This window comes from Acinonyx jubatus, chromosome B4 (genome assembly GCF_027475565.1).
Source record: "Acinonyx jubatus isolate Ajub_Pintada_27869175 chromosome B4, VMU_Ajub_asm_v1.0, whole genome shotgun sequence".
NCBI classification, from domain to species: Eukaryota; Metazoa; Chordata; class Mammalia; order Carnivora; family Felidae; genus Acinonyx; species Acinonyx jubatus.
This window is the reverse complement of record NC_069387.1, coordinates 131,844,483-131,860,613: the sequence shown is the minus strand read 5'-3', so window position 1 is coordinate 131,860,613 and position 16,131 is coordinate 131,844,483. Positions and strand designations below refer to the sequence as shown.

The window sequence follows — 16,131 nt, the reverse complement described above, 5'->3', positions numbered from 1 at the left end:
TGCTCTCTTCAGTCACAGTTCTTTTGCATTAAAGTTCTAAGATTTCATTTTAAAAAGTGTACGCTACTTTAACAAATGGTTACAACTATCGACTTAATCTACTTTGTTTGTAACAATTAGTAGCATTGCTATGTCATAGTAATCTCATGTTCAGAATTCATTTTAAAAAGTGTTTGCTACTTTAACAAATGGTTACAACTATCAATTTAATCTATTTTGTTTGTAACAATTAGTAGCATTGCTATGTCATGGTAAACTCATGTTCAGAATACCACATGTCCATAATTGTTCTTATTAAAAACTTAAAAAAAAAAATCGATTTTGACGCATTATTTGTTGCCAGATCAAGAGAAGTTTCAAGGATCACAAAAACAAGTAAAAAAAACCCATCCGTGGGACATACTTGAGACACCGGTGCCTGACCGCCAGACGGAGCCAAAGGCATATTCGTTACATTCATTCCCTGTGTTGAGAACTGAGTCTGGGGAAGGAACTGGCTCTGGCTGGAAGGCTGCTGCATGCGAGGCCCATAGCCCATTGGCTGCAGAGGGGGGAAAGAATAAACACAGAGCACCAAATTGCTTCATTGTGGTTATTCTACTACAGCCAGAATCCCCAACTACTCTGGTTCTGCTGAGGGGAAGGTGGGGTAGGAAAGGAAGAAAGTGTGCAACAGTGGACTCTCATGCAAAGATAGTGGAGAACACCCTCAAAGCTGACCAAGGCCTACTCTAAAGCAATTACAGGAGGTTACACACAAACTGATTCTCCCAATACACAAATGCACCTGACAAGGTACAGAAGTAACTGCTTTTGCATATTGTTTGTTAAGTGATCATGAACTACAACTTCATGAGGTCTTTGCTCATGTCATGATATTGTAACATCACAAATTATAAGACTCCATAATCGGTACAATTAAAATCTTACAAAAGCTGTGGCTGAACTTGGTAGCATTCATGGTCCACAAATACTTGAGGACTGTTACATCTCTTTATTTTTGGTGAAAACATGTTTATAGTAGCTTTATTCATAATAGTCAACAACTGGAAATATTCGAAATGTCCATCAATAGCAAAGAATAAACAAATTGTGGCACACTCACAAAATGGAATACTACTCAGCAATAAAAAATGGGATTGCTGGGTGGCCTGGATGGCTCAGTTGGTTAAGTGTCCAACACCGGCTCAGGTCATGATCTCCTGGTTTATGAGTGTGAGCCCCACGTCGGGCTCTGTGTTGAACGCTCAGAACCTGGGGCCTGCTTTGGATTTTGTGTCTCCCTCTCTCTCTCTGCCCCTCTCCCACTCACGCATTTTCTCTCAAAAATAAATGTTAAAAAAAATTTTTTTTAATGAATTATTGATATAAACAACAGTGTAGGTGAACATCAAAACCATCATGTTGTGCCAAAAAGGTCAGACACAATACAGTACATCTGAATGATCCCATTTATATGAAGTTAAGAAACAAGCTAATCCAGGTTACAGAAATCATGGTATCCATTGTCTAAAGGGGATAGGAATTAAGTAGAAGGAGGCATGAGGGTACTCTCCAGTGGAAATGTGCTTTACCTTGAGGACTGTTACATTTCATGTCTAAAATCCCCCCCCCCCAATACAGGCCTTTAATAGAGAAATTATGAAATACCAAAGGCCAAAAACTTCACCAAACATTAAAAAAAAAAAAAAAAAAAAAAAAAAAGTAACAATCCTCAAGTATTTGTGGACCATGAATGCTACCAAGTTCAGCCACAGCTTTTGTATACAGCATTGGCACAACAATAAGATATTTATCTTATAACGATGGCAGTATGGCACCAAGACATGCTAGACAACTCCAAAATGGCTCAAGGATTAGAGGCGCTAGCTAATTCTCAAAGGGCTAGGATTGGGGTTAACATGGAAAGGTGGACTGCAAAAGGAGCAGTGAGATGCTCAGAGTCCCTCTTCTCCAGTGTCTAGAACCAAGCAATTGTTCCTCCATCGTTCTTGCAAAAGACAGTTTCCTACCTGGGTAGGCTGTATGTTTGATGAGCATTATAAAAGAGAGAGGACTATCAAAGTGTGCAAACTACTAAACAATGAGACTCCAGGGAAAGGTGACTGGATGCTCTTATGAGTTTTCTAGTACTAGGACTATGAATAGTACTTGGAAACAAAATTTTTTTAAGTGTTTATTTTACACAGATTATAATCAAGAGAGTTAACTATATTGGATCCTATAATACATACACTTTAGAAACTTGGTTTTTCATTTAAGGCTGTAAACAGCTTTTAGGCCAACATGTAAGTTCTGAAATTATTGCTTGTAGAGCATTACAATTTATGAATGTACCATAATTTAACCATTGTGAATCCCCTACTGCACATTCAGGATACCCCTTCCCCCCCCCCCCCCCAAACAGAGTATACAAGATGCTTAACATGAATTTTCTCCAAATGATGTCCTTTTGGTATCTTAGTGATGATTTCTTTAGGATACATTTCTAAAAACAATTTATAGGTAAAAGAGATAGATAAAAATCAGGGATTTTAGTATTAATAGCCTGCCTAATTATGGTATATGGTTTAGTTTTTTCCTACTCCACTTTAAAAAAAATAACTACCCTCAACTCCAAAACACATATATAATCATTTACTAAGTGTATAATAAAGGCCAAATACAATAGAATTAAAGATAAAAATCTGGATTAAAGTTACTCACTTATGATTAGCTATTTAAGCAACTATAAGCATTGTTTACAAAGTACAAACAGATAAAAAGGATTTTTAAATGTTAAAGGCCAAGACAATTACCCAAAGATGTCAAACTTACTGGGTTGAGAGTTCCAGGCTGAGCTAACTGTCCATGGTGCTGAAGAGGAGAGGTTTGCCGGGGTCCAATTGGGGGCTGGGGCATACTCATCTGGCCAAATTGATTCATACCTGTGAGTAAGTACAAAATATTAGATCTGAATGCCTTCATGGAATTGGAGAACTAAAGACAGAATTCTGATTCTGTGACATTTTATCAGGACAAATAAAGGAACCAGTTTTCAACTGTGAATGAATTGGTTCCATTTATAGCCACACTGTTACTTAACATAAGGTCTCTGAATAAAATTTTACAATTTAGAATAAAATCCATCTTGACCGGTTGTTTTTATTTATTTTTAATAATTTTTTTTAAGTTTATGCATTTACTATTGACACAGAGAGCACAAAAGATAGGCAGAGGCAGAGAGAGGGAGACATAGAATCTGAAGCAGACTCCAGGCTCCAAGCTGTCAGCACACAATCCGACACAGAGCTCGAACCCACAGACCATTAGGTCATGAACTGAGCCAAAGTCAGACACCTAACCGACTGAACCACCTAGGTGCCTGGACCAGTTGTTTTTTTTTTTAAAAAAAAAAAAAAAAAAAAAAAAAAAAAAAAAATTTTTTTTTTAGCATTTATTTATTATTGAGAGTTAGAGAGAGACAGTGCATGAGCATGGGGGGGGGGGGCAGAGAGAGAGGGAGACACAGAATCTGAAGCAGGCTCCAGGCTTTGAGCTGTCAGCACAAGCTTGATGCGGGGCTCAAACTCACAAACCGTGAGATCATGACCTGAGCTGAAGTTGGATGCTTAACCCACTAAGCCACCCAGGCGCCCTTGGACTGGTTGTTTTTAAATGGATGCTCGACCATTTCATGTTTTTGCCACCTGCCAGCCAAACTGTATTCCACACCCTTCCTTTCTCCTTGGGCTCCAAATCCAAAATATGTTCTGATTTCTCAAGTAGGATACACGCTGCTGGGCTGAGGCAGGAATTAAGGTGACAAGAATAGTATTTAAAAAAAAAATTTTTTTTAATCTTTATTTTTGAGAGAGATACAGAGTGCAAATGGGGGAGGAGAAGAGAGAGAGGGAGACAGAATCCGAAGCAGATTCCAGGCTCTGAGCTGTCAGCACAGAGCCTGACACAGGGCTTGAACTCACACACTGCGAGATCATGACCTGAGCTGAAGTCAGATGATTAACCAACTGAACCACCCAGGCGCCCCAAGAATAATTTTATAGTACACCAGAGACTGTTTTAAAAAGCCATGGTTGGGCACCTTGGTGGCTCAGTAGGTTGAGCATCTGACTCTTGATTTTGGCTCAGGTCACAATCTCACAGTCTGTGGGGTTGAGCTCCACACTGGGTTCCACGATGAGTGTGGAGCCTGCTTGTGATTCTCTCCCTCAAAACAAACTTTGAAAATAAAAAAGCTATGGTGAGGGGCACTTGGCTGGCTCAGTTGGTAGAGCATGGGACTCTCCATCTCAGAGTCATGAATTCAAGCCCCATGTTGGATGTTGGACGTGGAGCTTACTCTGAAAAAAAAAAAAAAAAAAAAAAAAAAGCCATGGCTAAATAAATATATGGATTTCTTTCATAACTTACCAGGCTGTGGAGTTATCCGAGGCATCATCTGGTTTGGCACACTGCCACGGATCATAGATGGGTCAGGCAGAGGGCCATCTAGGGTAGAATAGAGAAATGGTTAGAAAATTATCTTTGGCAAGCGGCACTTTTGTTTAAAAAAAAAACAAAACACAAAATATCTTTAGTAGTATCTTGAAAAATTCAGCCTGAATCTCCAAAGAATAAAGCTATGAATTTAGACAAGAACCTGAAGAAAACTGTTAGTTCTGGAATATAAGAAAAGCCTCCAAATAATTACAGTATATCCTATGCTTTCTTTCAGTGCTGACAAGAAAATAATGTAAATTCTTAACTTTAAAGAAAAGAGAAAGGCTATTATAGCATTTAATATGCTACTATTTGACTAAACTGTTTGAATTAAGTTGTTTTTGGTTGTTATGCAGGAGAATGTCTTCAACAGATAGCTACAGATTTTGTTCAGTGACCAGATTTGATTGTGTACCCCAATAATAGGTGTTTTTATGCGCACAAACCCATTGTGAACACTGACTTTAAATAATTCAGGTACTCTATTGCTCTACATATTGTGCACACCTCTTAAATACAAAAGTAGAAAGAGTTAAAAAAGACATCAAAATGTAAACACGGTTGACCCTTGACCAACATTTGAACTCTGCAAGTCCACTTACATGTGGACTTTTTTAGTAAATGTGTATTTCTTATGATTCTTTCCTGTAGCTTATTTTTCTATAGGAACACAGTATTTAACATACTTAACAGGTAAAATATGTGTTATCTGTTTGTTATCCCTAGGCTTCTGGTCAACAGATTTTTTTGGGAGTCAGAAGTTTTATGTGGATTTTAAACTGTGCAGGGGTTGGCGCCCCTAACCCCTTGGTTGTTTAAGGGTCAACTGTATGTAATTTCTAGTATTTTCATGGATTATTTGCACATCTTCTAGCATAGACCTTCCAACTTTTCTCCACATCATCGTGTAGATCAAATAATATTTCTATAGCACCGTGGGAAAAGACAGGATGCTTGTAGTGACCCAACTCTGCCTTGGACACCTCCTGACCCAAAGTGCTACTGCACTCAAATCTCAGACACACTTGTGACGACTACGCTCTAAAGAGAAGCCTACAGTGTGCTATACTAACTAGTAACAGAAATGATCACACAACTAAGTGGGTTAGTGCAATTCAAGTTAACTAAATCCATCAAGATTTGCCACTAATATTGCTCCTAATAAAACTATAATACAGTCAAATTGAATACTGGAGAGAATTCTGAACATTTATTCATATACTCTTTTACCCACAATTGTGCAAGATTTCTAAAAATTACATATATACCCTATGGTCACTATATAAAAATTAGAGAACAGAGATAAACCTGTATAGTTTTAATTTTCCACATGTATATTCATCTACACTTTATATAAAAGCAAAATTTTCACTTAATATATACGGAACTTTTTCCCTGTCAATAACACAGATAAGTGTTGCAAGCTAAATGCCAGCAGAGACCAGGCAGTCAGTACCAGTCAGTGGGAAAGACCAGGCATCTGAAACAGGGAAAAGGGAGCAACTGAGAGGAAGTGGGAAAAGCACAACTATGATGACAAGCAACCATTACTCTAGTGAGAGACTGTGGTGCTGCTGTGGGGAAGACAGGGCCAAATATGCTAGATCCTTCCATCTCTAAAGGAAACCAGGAATCTATATATTCTTAAGTGTTTTTTTTTTTTTTAAGTTTATTTATTGCAAGGCGGGGCAGGGGTGGTGGTGGTGGAGAGTAGAGACAGAGGGAGACAGAATCCCAACCAGGTTCCGCATGGTCATCCTGGAGCCCAACGTGGGGCTTGAACCCATGAATGGTGAGATCATGACCTGAGCTGAAATCCAGAGTAGGACACTTAACTGAACCACCCAGGCACCCCATGCAAAATCTTTTCAAATACATGAAAATATTCAGATGAAAAAACAAAAACCTAATTCTACTGCCTACAGCTGGCTCACTTTCATTTACAACTATAATGCACATGATGGTTTTTACTGACTGCATGGTATAAATGTGCAATGAAACCTACTGTGGGCCCAGGAGGCAGCTCTTAAATTTTATCATAAGGGGGGCACCTGGGTGGCTCGGTCAGTTGGGCGACTGACTTCAGCTCAAGTCATGATCTCACAGTTCATGAGTTTGAGCCCTGTGTCAGGCTCTGTGCTGACAGCTCAGAGCCTGGAGCCTGCTTCGGATTCTGTGTCTTCCCCTCTCTCTGCCCCTCCCCTGCTCATGCTCTATGTCTATCTCTCAATAATAAATAGATGTTAAAAATAAAAAAACTCTGAAAAAATTTTATCATAAAGAACATATAATGAACATCTGAAGAACATTTTGATGACAATTTTTATTTAGATAAAAAATATGTATATATACATATACATATGAAACCATTAATTAAAATGTTTATCATTCACATCTAGATAAATACCCCAAGGCAAAATACACACCTAGATTGAACAAATTTCTTATAACACACAACACTAAATATATCCAAGTAAGCCTATCACCACCCCCTACCCGCCCCCCCCCCCCCCCCCCCCAAGCAACCAATATTAACAAATTAGCATTGGGGCACCTGGTTGTCTCAGTTAAGCATCCAACTCTTGATTTTGGCTCAGGTCATGATCTCATGGTTCATGAGATCAAGTCACACACTGGGCTCTGGGATGAGTGTGGGGCCTGCCTGGGATTTTCTCTCTCTCTCCAACCCCCCCCCCCCCCCCCCACTGCTGGTGCATGTGCTCTCTCAAAAAAACAAAAAACAACCCCTCCTCCCGTCCAACCACACAGATAATATACATACTTGTCAACTCTCAAAGTTTTTATGTTTGCAAAAAAAAAAATAAAAAATAAAAAATTAAAAAATAAAATTGAGAAGTCAGCCACTTATTCAACCTCATTAATAATTAGGTTCATCATTTTCACATTACATATAATGTATATTGCTTATATTCACTTATTATAAACATCTTTCCAGGCCAATACAAATACCTACCATAGCCACCCTTTGATTATATAATGCATGCCCTGTGCAAACAAAACAAACTTTACAGAAATATAAAAATTGGAAAGTTCAAGTCTTCTATATTCCTTCCTCTTACCCGTAATCATTTTCTCATGCAAATATACAAATGAGATAGAAATAAATCATACTCAGTATATCACATTAAATGAGTATGAAAACTGTGATATAATTGGTATTACATTCCATTAGTTTCAAGCGTACATGATTTGATATTTATATGTTACAAAAGATGACCACAGTACGTCTTTGTCAAGTTTTTTTTTCTTGTGATGAGAACTTTTAAGATACACTTTTATCAAGTTTCAAATGCCCAATACAGTATTATTTTTTTATTAAAAACATTAAAACAAATTTTTTTAATGTTTACTTTTGAGAGACTGAGCACAAGTGCGGGAGGAGCAAGAGAGAGAGACACACAAAATCCAAAGCAGGCACCAGGCTCTGAGCTGTCAGCAGAGCCCGATGTGGGGTTTGAGCCCATGAGCCACATCATGACCTGACGCTTAACCGACTGAGCCACCCAGGTGCCCCTATGGTATTATTAACTACAGTCACCATGTTGTATATTACACATCCTCAGGAGTTATTTATAACTGCAAGTTTGAACCTTTTGATCTCTTTTACATATTTCAGCCACCCCATACCGCTGCCATCCCTCCCCACTCCTGCCTCTGGCAACCACCAAACTGTTATCTAGAAACTCATTTTTTTTAAGATTCCAAATTCTAGGGAAATCATATGCTATGTCTTTTTGACTGATTTCACTTAGCATAATGCTCTCAAATTCCATCCATGTTGGGGCGCCTGGGTGGCTCAGTCGGTTAAGCGGCCGACTTCGTCTCAGGTCATGATCTCGCGGTCCGTGAGTTCAAGCCCCGCGTCGGGCTCTGTGCTGACAGCTCAGAGCCTGGAGCCTGTTTCAGATTCTGTGTCTCCCTCTCTCTCTGCCCCTCCCCTGCTCATGCCCTGTCTCTCTCTGTCTCAAAAATAAATAAACGTTAAAAAAAAAATAATAATAATAATAAAAATTCCATCCATGTCACAAATGGCAAGACTTCCTTCTTTTTTACGACTGAATAGTACTCTGGGTGTGTGTGCCTGAGCACACGTTTTCTTGATCGATGGATATATCTTGGCTATTGTAAATAATGCTGCAATGAACATGGGGGTGCATATATGTTTACCTTATTAAACTAGTTTCTTCCTTATGGTGCATTTTGTGCTTTTTAACCTAATCAAATTAATCATTCCTTTTCTTTATAGTTTGATTTTATTTTCTGGATGTTTCATCATCTACTTTAAGACAGTGATGAGCTAGGTTTGGTTGGGCAATTGTCTTTTCTTTCAAGAAAACTTTCTTCTATTACTTTTTAATTACAATTTTCTTTATTTAACATATCTTAACGATTTACAGCAGACTGGGAAGACAAAATGCTGGGGGGGGGGGGGGTTGACTCCTGATTCTGCCATTCACTAACTGTGTGACCACAGCAAGTTAGGCAACCTTTCTATGTCTTAGTTTCTTACTGGTAAAATGGGGATAATAGTACCTAACATTGGGTTTCCGAATCTCTCAAATTTTTTTCTATATGTCTATCATCTCTCTACTGACTTTTCAAAAAAAATGTTTATTTTTGAGAGGCAGACAGTACGAAGGGGTAAGGGCAGAAAGAGAGAGGGAGACACAGAATCTGAAGCAGGCTTTAGGCTCTGAACTGTCTGCATGGAGCCCGATGTGGGGCTCGATCTCACGAACTGTGAGATCATCACTTGAGCTGAAGTCAGACACTTAACTGACTGAGCCACCCAGGTGCCCGATTTTTTTCTTCTTAATTTAAGATCTAAGACCCAATGTGGGGACTTAAACTCATGACCCTGAGATCAACAGTCACATGCTGCACCGAATGAGCTAGCCAGGCACCTCATATTTAGTATCTTTTTAAGCCATTTTTAAATTCTTATCTTCTGTGTTTTGTTATTGCTAATCTGGTTTTAAACTCAGTCAACTCTCCCATTTCGTTTTCCATCCCCTGCTGTCTTTTTATGTCTGTGTATAGTAATTTTTTCTTTTGAAAATTTCCTTTTTCTGTAATAACTCTCCCTTGCAGTTGTAATTATCTACATGGACCACAGGAGGAATTCCTTTATCTCTGTATAGGGAGCGATCCCCTCAGGGTGTGTGTGTGCTATGTGCTCAAGAGGGTAGGTGGTATTACCTTAGAGGGGTTTCTCTGGCAGCCACACCTTGCCCTTCACCTTTAAGTGGAGGGTTCCAGATAGTTGGTTAAATCTGTTCAATCTTTCAACTGCCTGGGTAAAAAGGGGATGCTCTGGAGAAGCCTCAAAATATTCTAGTGTATAGTGTCTGGTTACTTTAGCAGTGCAATACTGGAGGCACTTTTAGGATGTTTCTAAACATCCTGTCGGATGTTTCAATAGTATAAATTACGTTACTGTGAATATTTCTACGCAACTGTACATTACTTTGTATTTCTAGAAATGTAACAACTGGATTTAAGGTAACGAATAAAACATTTAAATTCTTACCAACAGCATATTCCAGAACCATGTTACCATACAGTCATTAACACCCACTCTAACCTTTAGAGACGCCAAAAGGTCATATTGATTTTACTTGTTCTTTCCTTTTCCCATTTTTCATCTTTCCCCCCAAGTCATATACTAAGGAAATTATACCTTTAACACTGAAAATACTTTCCTGGGTTTGTCTATTAATTACACTTATGGTATCTTCTGTTGTCATTTTTTTTTCCCTCAAAACTTCTAGGCAGTATCTAAAGACGTTTCTTGTTTTATTTTATATTTTCTTCTATACATTCTGTGTACTACTTTCAATTTTTAGCTTAAAATTTAAAACTTCTCATTCTTCTACAATTTGCATATGGGATCTCATTCTACAAAAGGCCAGATTTAGTATAAGCTAAAGGTCAACATATCCTTAGGGCTATTGAGTTCCATTAACATTGGTTCCTGCCTGCACCCCTACCACACTGCTTCCACCCCCACGAGACTACAATTTAGTACCTGCAGACGTTAAACTTGGCTCCAGTTTCTCCAGACAAAAACTACCAGAAAACGAACTCCAGAAAGCTCTACTGCACCCAAGTGTCTCAGGTTTGCCCACCTGTCTCTATACCTTAGGTGCTGTCCTGGTTTAGACCATCAGCACTGAATCCACTCGACTTGCTTGTGTTTGAACATCTGCTCTCCCACCTCCTCAAAACACAGCTGCTTTTCCTTTGTCAGTGGGCCTCCTTGCACACTCTTTCTCTGCCAGAAATGTTCCTCTTCTCAATTCTCCTCCCACCACGGCCCAATGAGACCAGTGCAGTTAACAAACGGAGCTGCTAAAGCAAGTGGCAACCAGCAGTTCTCCATGTTACTACTTTGAGGCCTGAGGGAGATGAATTTTGAGCCCACCAAAAATCCTGGCATGAGCTGGTACCTATTCACTCGGCTGGCACTATCTACAGGTAATCAATCGGCTCTCTGACTCAAGATATACAGAATTTCTGCTATCATAGCCTTTCTCACATCATTTAATATAGCCTGTGTTCTTCCTCATCACTGTGTACCTAACTCCTTATGTCACTGCTTGAAACCTTGTCATCAGTCAGTGAATAAGGCAACACATAATCATCTTGGCTATCTGGTTAATTCACTAAGTTGAGAAGGCTGCTATACCAGAATACTAAAACTGTCAAGATGAATTTTTATTTTTATTATTTATTTATTTTTTTATTTATTAATTTTTTTTTAATGTTTATTCATTTTTGAGAGACACAGCATGAGCAGGGGAGGGGCAGTGAGAGAGAGAGAGAGAGAGAGAGAGAGAGAGAGAGAGAGAGAGAGACAGAATCTAAAGCAGGCTCCAGGCTCTGAGCTGTCAGCACAGAGCCTGACACGGGGCTCGAACCCACAAACTGTGAGATCATGACCCGAGCTGAAGTCGGACACTCAACCGACTGAGCCACCCAGGCGCCCCTCAAGATGAATTTTTAAATGCTTCTAGGGGCGGCACCCGGGTGGCTCAGTCGGTTAAGCATCTGACTTCAGCTCAGGTCATGATCTTGCGGTTCATGAGTTTGAGCCCTACATCAGGCTCTGTGCTTACAGCTCAGAGCTTGTAGCCTGCTGTGGACTCTGTCTCCCTTTCCCTCTGCCCCTGCCCTGTTGACACTCTGTCTCTCAAATATTAACAAAAATTAAATGCTTCTGAAAACCAGTTCTTAGCCTTCAAACATATTGTATCAAGAAGAAAGCGTGACAATGTTAAGGAACACAGTGTTGATCATTTGTTTAGGAGGTATGAAAGCTGGTGCGGCCTCTGAACCTGTTCAGCACTGGCTGCCTACCAAATATAAGTCCATATAAGCCTGTAGGCTACCATTTTCTAGGTGTTCACTCAGAGAGAAGAGTATCTTGGGCTTCTAAAAATGATGCCAGATGATCAAAACACGTTAAGCACTATGACCAGAAATCTTAAACATACTGCTTAATTACTGCTCTTATGAAGGGTTGAATTATTTTCTTTGCAAAGGCAAAAAAGGGTCATTCAAAAACTCTAGAAAAGTTATGCAAGCTAATGCAAATTAGTGACTTTGGCTAGAAAACATTTTATTACCATTTTCTTCCCCAAAACAGCTATAATGAAAAGCACTTACTGGAAGTCATTCCTGGTTGTGGCTGCCCCATATTAGGCCCTGGATTCATAGAAACTGGTACCATGCCTGCAGCACTTGGTAGCATGTTTTGTTTCTGTAGTCTAGTCCTTCGTTTTTCTTCTAGTTCTTTCTGGATCTTATAGATTTTCTCAGCTAGCAGGTGGTAGTATTCGGCCTTTTTGAATTTTGAAAATAAAACACAGATAAGGAAAAAAGAGGAATTACTATTAGGTAACAGAAAAAATGAACAGATATTAGCTTCATTTACAGATATAAGGAGAAACCCAAAGAGCGGAAAAATCTATTCCCCTTTTAAAAGTTTTTATTTTAATTCCAGTTAGTTAATATACAGTGTTATATTAATTTCAAGTGTACAATGTAGTGATCCAATACTTCATATGTCATCTGGTGCTCATCACAAGTGCATACCTTAGTCCGCAACATCTATTTCACCCATCCTCCCCACCCCCGCCTCTCCTCTGATATAACCACCATAAAAATCTGCTTTCTTAGATCATCCCAGATGTGAGTTCATGTTTGGAATCATCATGTGAAAAGCAGCTTTGTGATGAAGCTACATAGTAAAGCATGACCTCTCAAAGTAGGTTAATGAAATATATGCTGGCGATTTATGGCACATGCAAAGAATATGCTACATTTTGGAAAAGTGCCAACTTAGAGAAGAATGTTCAACTGATATAGAGAAAATGGAATACTACTTGAGATGAACATACTAAGCAGCTGATTCACCATTATTCTAGTGAAAATAGCACAGAGCTGGTAACAGCTCAACCACTTTTGAAGTTGACAGAAGGACAACCCAGATAAAGTGCCACACGAGTACACTGGATTATTAAGAGGAAAAACGTAAGATTCTTGATGACATACGCCTGAAGAAAACTGCTTTGTTATCTTGACTGTGCAGTGAAACTAAGGACAGCTGAAGGGTATCCTCTAAAGTACGGTATTGTTTGTACATGTTACGAAAAGAAACAAACAACTAGGATAGGTCTATTTCTGACTTTATGTAGAAAAATAGATACTCACCCGATTATTTGCAGATTCGTACATGTCTCCTTCCACTTTCCGGGCATATGCAACCAAGTTTTCCATCCGTCTGTCTTTTAAAGCAGCAGGATCCGGAGTAGGAAATATGGCTTGAACTCTGGAAACAGAAAATTCTACCACTATTATATCATGTCAACTTTTCATTCTCGTCATGGAAATGTCCAGTACTTTAAACTTTTTCCTGGTTAGTACTTTCTCATTTCTGTGCAATGTACACATTATGTAAAACAAAAAATGGTGGATGTGCTCAAATATTAAATGATACAGAGCAAATGAAATGGTCTCTGTGGTAAACAAAGGGTCTCCCCAATCAGAACATAAAAAAATGACACCATAATAACCCCCTCTGGTTCCTGTCACGCTAACATAGGAGCAAAAAAAATTATACTCTGCTATTTGCATAAAGGAAGTGAGGAAACCTGACCTTTCTCATTGTTTTAAGTAGAGCGGCCTTCAGATCCTTCTACTCTCAATTTATTCAGCTTAATAAAACCTAGTAATCACCACAAAATCTTTCAAGACCAAAAACTTCAAGTGGAAGGGGCAGAAATGCATAACGATTCTGCCAAATTCAGTGTCTTTTACTTTCTAACAGTTCCCTACAAAATGTTTGGCACTAGGGTTCCTGAAGATTTGACCAATACTTTTCCAGCCTCTAATTTTATTATTTGGAGATTTCGTGTTCACTTGTGTAGGACTTGAAGAAAACCAGGTGGGGAAGAAATAAATGGAAGTTTAGAAGAATTTTGAGTTGGTAAAAATTTCGCAAGCATATAATGTCAAGTCAGATGATCGATCCCAAATAATCCATTGTCTGCTATGAGAGAATAGGTGCTAAACAACTGGAGTATCACAAAATAAGTTTGCTTTGCTTATTCCTTTTTAATTCATTTAATTAAAATCTTAGGGTTTTCTTGTCAAATTCCACTTCTGGTACTATTGATTTTGAATTTCTAAACGAAAGTCAAATGTAACTGGTATGCTAATGTAATATAAAAATTAGTTTAGATAAAAAAATAGACCACACAGCTCTAAGCCAATAAAAGATATGGATGGACTGAAAGAGACCCTTCTATTAAGTGGAGAAAAAAATGAAAAAAGACTGCTTTCCCCGAGGAGAAAAATGCTGGATGTCACTCAAAGTGCAAGTTCCACAGCAATGAGCAAGGTTCAAGCTCTGTTTTTTTTATAATATTGGGCACATTACATTTTACTGCTATCGCCTTCCCCTCCTTCACCTGCCAAGACCTCTTTAAAGAAGAGGGTGGCTGAATGGCTGGCATCCATCAACTCCATAACAAACAATGCAGAGGTATCTCACCAACTACTGACATGCACATCCGGAGGGCCAGAAGACCATAGAGGAGCCACTCTACCAGGTTAAACTTGTCAACATCATAAAAGCTTTAATAGAGATAAAGGAAAAGAGTGTTGCCACCACCATATTCTAAAGAGCTGAGAGAGACCTGGTTTTCCTTTTAAAATTTGACTTTTGCAAAGGCAGTGACACTAAAATGAGTAATTTTTATATAATATATTGAAAACTGCCACTAGGTAAAATAGCTCACACACTGTTAAAGCCATAATACTCCTACAAAAGATGGTGGAAAGGCTCAGAAGCAGAACAAGCAGCAAGACAGTCACAGGAGCAGAAGCATTAGCAGCAATAGCCAGACTACAGAAAAATCAATAATACTCCTCTTGTGGTTAAGTGCCTGGCAGATCGGTACCATGTTGACATGGTAACTCTCTATGAATAAGACATGCCTATAATCTTACAGTTTGTGAACAAGATGATTTCGAAGATCCTGAGTAATATCTTCATGCCACTGTTTCCGAATTCCAGTATTAGATGGTTGAGCTGCTGTTGGCATAGGACCTAGGGTGGCCACACTGGCATTTTCACTCATCATTGGGCTTTAAAAAGATATTGTGAAATAGTTTTAGTGAAGAAGGCAGGAGAAAAAAGATCTCATTTAAAGCAGAGCTGACAGTGATTACTACAATGGGTCCAACATACTATGACAAATTTCTTTACATCAAGAAATCTAGGGGAAATTGTGTGTGTGTGTGTTTGTATTTGTATGAGGCAGAGTTAACCCACAACACTTCATCATGTGGAGGGGAGGAGGAAGTCTTGGGTTTAGAAGACTTACGTGTTATGTTGTAAGACTAAACTTATTTTGACACAGCTTATCCCAGGGAATCACTGGTAATGGATTAATTCTTACCAATGGGATAGAGCAAACTCATTTTTTAAGCAATTGCACACTTGCAACTTCCTACTATATTTGGGGAAGGTACTGATCACCCATTGATACAATTTCACATAAGATTGTAGAAAGCCGAAAGTATGGCCTCCAATATACTACTTGTCTTTATCCATCAAGGATGGCTTCAAATCAGGGGGAAAAAACAAAAACAAAAACAAAAAACAGAAAAGGAATTTGAACAGGAGTATGAAACATGACACAGGGCAAATATCAAGAAAAAAACTTACTTTTGAGAATTTATGGCTGAATGCAACATTGAATCAGAAAGAAGATTCGATGTTTGAACCCCTACACCTCCATTTACTCCCATAGGACTAGCACCTAGGACAAAACAAAAAACGAGATTGAATATTTTAAATACCAATACCAAAAAGAAAGAAAAGCTACAAAAGTACTAGAAGAACTTATCACAAGAAATTTGTATCCTTTCAAAGACCCAAAACCCAGAAGCCATAAGGACAAGATTTAGAAACTGGATGAGCAAAACCTAAAACCGCAACCGTTTAAGTAACTATATATGCACATATCCTTTCTTAAGCACAACTTACACGAGGACATAGGGAACCTAAGTGCGATGATCCCTGGAGACTGGAATCAAAGACTGTGTTCTGGTAAAACA

At 38.7% G+C, this 16,131-nt stretch overlaps 1 protein-coding gene across 1 annotated transcript in view; it reads right to left on the bottom strand.

Moving 5' to 3' along the window:
- EP300 (E1A binding protein p300) overlaps positions 1–16,131 on the bottom strand; it is an 82,174-nt gene that overhangs the window by 26,684 nt on the left and 39,359 nt on the right. Inside the window, exons 7-13 of the mRNA XM_015077886.3 lie at positions 15,740–15,833; positions 15,019–15,156; positions 13,219–13,336; positions 12,172–12,346; positions 4,414–4,491; positions 2,818–2,927; positions 404–541 (exon numbers count right to left, since the gene is read on the bottom strand). Coding sequence (XP_014933372.2) covers positions 404–541; positions 2,818–2,927; positions 4,414–4,491; positions 12,172–12,346; positions 13,219–13,336; positions 15,019–15,156; positions 15,740–15,833 — 851 coding nt within the window. The remainder of the gene's footprint in view (positions 1–403; positions 542–2,817; positions 2,928–4,413; positions 4,492–12,171; positions 12,347–13,218; positions 13,337–15,018; positions 15,157–15,739; positions 15,834–16,131) is intronic.